This window comes from Salvia miltiorrhiza, chromosome 4 (assembly GCF_028751815.1).
Source record: "Salvia miltiorrhiza cultivar Shanhuang (shh) chromosome 4, IMPLAD_Smil_shh, whole genome shotgun sequence".
Taxonomy (NCBI): domain Eukaryota; kingdom Viridiplantae; phylum Streptophyta; class Magnoliopsida; order Lamiales; family Lamiaceae; genus Salvia; species Salvia miltiorrhiza.
Genome location: NC_080390.1, coordinates 31,922,683 through 31,928,459, shown reverse-complemented (window position 1 = coordinate 31,928,459; position 5,777 = coordinate 31,922,683). Strand labels below are relative to the sequence as shown.

At 38.9% G+C, this 5,777-nt stretch overlaps 2 protein-coding genes across 2 annotated transcripts; one reads left to right on the top strand and one right to left on the bottom strand.

Moving 5' to 3' along the window:
- Nucleotides 1-612: 612 nt before the first annotated feature.
- On the top strand, nt 613-2,921 carry LOC131019941 (GDSL esterase/lipase At5g62930). Its single transcript, XM_057948566.1, has 6 exons — nt 613-873; nt 941-1,018; nt 1,723-1,866; nt 2,056-2,132; nt 2,262-2,426; nt 2,619-2,921. The coding sequence occupies exons 1-6, from the start codon at nt 775-777 to the stop codon at nt 2,785-2,787; spliced, it is 732 nt and encodes a 243-aa protein (XP_057804549.1). The 5' UTR covers nt 613-774; the 3' UTR covers nt 2,788-2,921.
- A 394-nt stretch (nt 2,922-3,315) lies between these two features.
- LOC131023307 (uncharacterized) lies at nt 3,316-4,812 on the bottom strand. The gene has a single exon (XM_057952854.1). It carries the CDS (start codon nt 4,810-4,812, stop codon nt 3,316-3,318), a length of 1,497 nt encoding a protein of 498 aa, XP_057808837.1.
- Nucleotides 4,813-5,777: the final 965 nt, after the last annotated feature.

The following is a 5,777-nucleotide window of genomic DNA, read 5'->3' as shown; positions in this document are numbered from 1 at the left end:
TAACTACATGAATAATTGTCGGCCAAAAACAAGATGACATGCCAACCTGAAATTCAGTGTGGCTTTATTAACGGTGACACTGGAACAACGCCACTCCTGTTAATACGAAACAACGCCGTTTAACTTATTAACACTAATATTTGGGGATTGAAATTAGAGCAATAAAAAAGTTACTAATTGCAGCCGTTCCACTTTACAAAATTTAATCTAATTGTGTAATAATAAACTAATGGTGACAAGAACCAATTGGGATTACAAAACAGTTAAAGAAAAATCGATGAAGATCGAAATGCGGGTGACACAGAATTAGGTGTATTTAAGGAAGATGACCAAAGAATTGAAGCTGTTCATAATTAAGGTAAATTTAATAAGGATACATTTTGCGTGATTGTAATTAAGATAGATTTATTTTTTAAGTACAAAAAGGCATTGTTTAGCATTTATTAGCCACGTCATCTAGTTATAAACCACGTAAGATTAAAATATTACGTATCTAATCAGACACTGTTCTCATAATTAAATTAGAAATAATTAAAATTTTAAATATTTATTAGCATAATCTTTTGTTAAAGATTAAAATCAGAATATCTCCAAAGTTTATAATTCCACATATTTTTTTGGAGAACGCCACACGAGATTTTCACTGAAAGAATGAAAGAAAAAGAATAATTATTGTAATACTAAAAAATTCAATTGGTTGAAGAACTTTAACCGTCACGACTCACATATAGCGCAGTTTGCATAACTTAACCGCGGCGGGGAAGAGAACTGAGAATGAGGCCTCAAATAGTGTTGTTTGGAGACTCCATAACGCAGCAATCTTTCAGATCGGGGGGTTGGGGCGCTTCTGTAGCTGACACATACTCAAGAAAGGTACATCTTTCCATTCTTCGTGCATATGTTTGTTAATTGACGTGGGCGTGTTAATTGGTGCGAGCAGGTTGATGTAGTGCTTCGTGGGTATGGCGGCTACAACACTAGGTGGGCTCTCTTCTTGTTGCATCACCTATTCCCTCCGGTAATTTTTCATTCTTGAAAACCTTTTTTTAATCGACATTTTGTTCATTTTCTCGTTTGAGTAGTTGTTTCGATTTGTTTCTTGATCGCCTTTTAGCATCAGCTGAATGGGTTTGTTTCATTTTCTCTTCTTGTCTTGAGATAAATCTAGGCTGTTGTTAGTTTATATGTATATTTATTTAGTTTTTATCGATTTTATGTTCGGGAAGGCCTCAATTCTCGGAAAGATTGAATCTTTGATTAACAAGTATGACATTGTTTTCTGGAATGATAGGTTGAGTTCTTGATATCGAAAATAGGATTACTTTTCAATCTTGAATTATTTTGTAGTACATTTACTTATAAGTCCAAGATCTGGATGTATCATGAAGAATTGCACAGATGATACTTGATTTGATATACTGCCTTTTGGATTGTTGGAATGTGGAGCTAATCCAACTCCTTTCTTTTGGCGGGGTTTAGCTGATCATTCGAAAGATCTGTGTTTGAAATAGCTGACCTTAGAAATATTGTGTTTGTAAGTGATTGCAGTTGGAGCTGGCTCTCAATTGTCTTGTATTTTGTTTATACATTTTCTATTGTATCTCATGCTTAGAGAAGATATTCGGTAATCTCATAAATTGTTACTGGGTTTTATGTTACGTTCAGTTGTGTGGTATTCTTAAGCTAAAGCATGGTAAGTTAATTTTTTTTAATCATAAGTAGGTATCTGAAGCACCTTCTCCTGCTGCTGTTACCATATTTTTTGGGGCTAATGATGCTGCTCTTTTGGAGGGCACTGGCAAAAGGCAGCATGTACCTCTGGAAGAATACAAGGAAAACTTGAGAAAAATGGTTCAACACATAAAGGTTTCTTCCCCTACCATCTGGGCTTCGTATATGCAATCACTTTTTTCTTAGATAGAGAACATGTCACAAAACGATCCCTTTAGAAGTCAAATATAGTGAAGATATATCAATATCTTGTTACAATCATCAAGTCACTAGTCCAGCATCTTATGTTACAGCATTTTAAATGGTTTTAGAGAACAATTGCAGAATCATTCCCCCAAAACGCTTGTTGTGCTCATAACTCCACCTCCCATTGATCTGGAAGGGCGTCAAGAATATGCTAGGTATAACTATTTTGGCATTTTATTGCTTTCTGCTCAATTTAGTTCAGGAGGGTTGATCTGTTCATCTGTTAAGATCTCACTGTTAATTCTCAAAAAAAAAAAAATCATTTTACTTGTACGTGCGAGTAGGTCCATGTATGGTGATAAGGCCTCAAAAGTGGCTGATAGGACAAATGAAGTAGCTGGGACATATGCCGACCAGTGTGTTGCTTTAGCCAAAGAACTATGTCTTCCTTCAATTAATCTATGGTCCAAGATGCAAGAAACCAATGGTTGGCAGAGAAGATTTTTGAGGTTAGTAATCAAATGCCATTTAGAGCGCGTGTTAATCTACTAGGTCAAGAACTGTATATTATGTTCCTTCAACCGGCTGTTGGATTCTTGACATTTTGAACATAGATGGCGTTAGATGTTAGTCTGAGCGAAAATGTGAAGCTACCAAGCGTCGTTGAACTCACATCCAGGTAAACTTGTTTCTGTACACAGTGACGGTCTCCACTTGACACCGGAAGGAAATGCAGTTGTTTTCGGGGAACTAGTCAAGATTCTTGATGAAGCAGGGTTCTCAGCCCTGCCATATGATTTCCCCTTACATTCAGAAATTGATGAAGAAAACCCTGCAAGTTCCTTCTCTCAGGATCGCGCTACAGTGTGATAATTAATCTTGCTCGTTGCAGCAGATTTGGAAATGTTTTATTATAACGGATACATAGATTTTTTGTTTTTTACCTGACGTTTGTTGCCTAATATCATGTTTTGTGTTCTATACCAATACTATATTTGAGCCCAGTAAGTTCTTCTTTGCTGTATCTCTGTCTCTACGAGTAGTAGCAATATGTCTTCTGCGATGAGAATGTGATAGATTGGCTTAAAACAGATAAAAGTAACCACTAAACCTGACTACATAGGATCATTGAAGGATGGTCAGAAAAGAGACTTGATTGTTGTAAATCCAGAAGAAACTTTTAGCATGAGCATAAAAATGGTTGAAACTTGAAAATTCAGCAGTAAGTCAATGCTGAACCGAGAGGCTCCATTAATAACCAAGCTTCACGACAACATATATTTTGTAACTGAAATCCAAAGGCACTACTAAGAAATAAAAATAGATAAAACAATTAGCTAGCCTACTATTATATTATCGTATTGTCACTTTATATGATGAAACAGTTGCCAAAGGATATTAAAAATCCAGCGCTATGAATGCCCTCCACTCATCAATATTAGCAACTTTCTCCATATCAGAACTCGGAAGCTCACGCTCCTGCAGAATTTCAAGAATCTCTTTACTCTCACCAAGAAGAATTGCTGCTCGCCTCACACTTTCTTGCCTTTCTTTGACGTTGTTTCTGTGACACTTCAATTTAATGACTCGCACTAGATTGGTGAGGCAAGCTGCTAGTATATCTGAGATGGTGATGGATATACTCTCAAAAAGCTCATTATCACTTCGGTCTTTGCCATCTTTCATCTCGACCAAGATTGTCTGAGCAATCCTATACATTGAGTTAGCAGCAATGGCTCTAACAGGCCAGTTTAGAGGGTTCTGCATCAAAACATCTTCCGTTTGAGCCATGAAATCTGTCACAATCTTTTCTGCAATGTGGGAGAGGTTTTGCAGTGTTTTCTTGTGCGTTGTGCCTCTCAAGCTCGTGCTCTCAAGATCTTTGTAATCCCATTTTCTGTATACTTCAACTCCAACCCAAACCACATCTGCTGCTTTTCTGATGCTTTCTAACTCTCCGTTTTTGTCTAAAGTTTTCTCAATGAGCTTCACAATCGACAAGCCCTCACTAACACTAGCCAATAATTGGCTAGCCTCCTCATCTGCAACATTGGCAAGTGCAAATGAAATGGTTGTCAAAGTCACCAGGGGCAGAGACCAGCAATTGGGAGGTTCTTGAGAATGCAAGCTCGGAACCTGGCTGCTGTCAAACTGTCCCACCCCATTGAAGTTGGCAGATTTCTTCAGAAGTCGGATCAGATTCTTGGGCTGCTTGTTTTCACCTATCTGCATAAGCCTATCCACCTCGTTGCAGATGTTCTTGAGGATTTGATCAGGCAACTGTCGCTCACCTTCAAGTAGAAGAACATAGTTGCTAAAATCCACTTCTGCTCCATCTCTTGATTCAGATTCCCTCATTGAATGAGGCCTCAAATTCTTGCAGAAACATAGGAAAATTGCTTTCCCAAATCTAGCAGAGAGGAACAGAACTATTTTGCCAGCAGAAACAAAGATAATCTGAACTCCAATGCAGAAATTCACAAGCAATCTTACTGCATCACGAAGCAGCTTCTTCCACACACGGTTTTGAACTTGAAAAGGAAGTGATCTGCCTCTCCACTCCACCAGCCTCGAAGTCCAATACTCCTCAATCTTTATCTCATCTCCAAAACTCTTGCGCTCCATCTCCGAAATCTTGAACCACGAAGCAACAAACCATCTGAATAGAGGAGCAATGGTTCCAATCACCACTCCAACAAACTGAATGCACAAAATCCATTTGATGGACCACCTATAGTTAGAGATTTCTCGTCTAAAACCCGAGCTTGGAGCCACCACCAAAGATCGAGCACGAGCCAATGCCAAAGTTAGAGCTGCCAATAGACACAAGAGACCTGAGGTGCCAGAGATGGCAGACCTTGCCACCACAAACTGAGGGCTACCAGTTTCTGCCATCACAAAATAGCCTCTCACCAATACTCGAAGCTCATCAAGAGTAAATTTCCCCACTCTATTTGTCTGTTGGAAACACTTTTATGCAACACATTGTACTTCAATTCTATGTATCTTTTCGCGCCTGGAACCATCAACGACAGACAACATAGCGTCGCGAGCAAGGGTAGCATGATCACAGCAGATGAAACTTGTTCGGCCAAAATATATCCAAAATCATTGAAGGAACGCATCTGAACTATATGAATGAACACATTTACTGCAACAGTAACGACTAAAATGCCTAAAGCTGCAATGTTCAACACAATTTCATTATTCTCCATGGATCCCAAAGATGTCATGAAATTACTCATGCTAGTAGACATCAAAACGAGGCTGCAAATCCTCGCGAGTTTATCATCGACGTCGAGGTCGGTGCTTGTTAGATCTACGGGCAATTTCATGGAGACGGCTAAGAGTGTCAAGGAGAAAGCGTTGAGAGAGAAGTACTTACACGGTAGCCAGTATTTTTGGGTTCTGAAGGCGTTGATAGCATCCGCCGCCATCGCGAGCGTGCAGGCGGCGGAGGCTGCTGCGATGTACATGCCTATCCATGGCATGGTTGAATCGAGCTTCGTTTTTACCAAATTCTGATATTGAATATCAGGCGTTTGGAAGCAATCAGATGGAGAAGTCATGACCTAGAAAGCTTAACTATATCGATATATATTTTCTGTTTCTTTGTTGTTTGAAGGTATGATTTTGGGGTACGGTGGGATTGATTTTAGGAGTTGTTCATGTACTACTTATTTCCCAATGCTGCAGCTGAGAGAGAGAGATGCGTGCTGCTTCGAACTTCCTCATCACCACTCGTCATTCATTCAACGATTAAAATCATTACATAACCAGATTCGACTGTAAAGCCAGAAGAATTTTTTAGCAACAGCATTTGGTTGAAAACTCAGTAGTAAATCTAGAGGAATTCAAAA

What these genes read in the sequence shown, in the direction of transcription:
- LOC131019941 (XM_057948566.1), top strand. Translation starts at nt 775, where the DNA reads ATGAGGCCTCAAATAGTGTTGTTTGGAGACTCCATAACGCAGCAATCT. An exon ending in TGCATCACCTATTCCCTCCG is followed by an intron (nt 1,019 to 1,722) that starts GTAATTTTTCAT and finishes AATCATAAGTAG; the next exon opens with GTATCTGAAGCACCTTCTCC. An exon ending in TGGCAGAGAAGATTTTTGAG is followed by an intron (nt 2,427 to 2,618) that starts GTTAGTAATCAA and finishes TTCTGTACACAG; the next exon opens with TGACGGTCTCCACTTGACAC.
- LOC131023307 (XM_057952854.1), bottom strand. Translation starts at nt 4,812, where the DNA reads ATGGCAGAAACTGGTAGCCCTCAGTTTGTGGTGGCAAGGTCTGCCATC.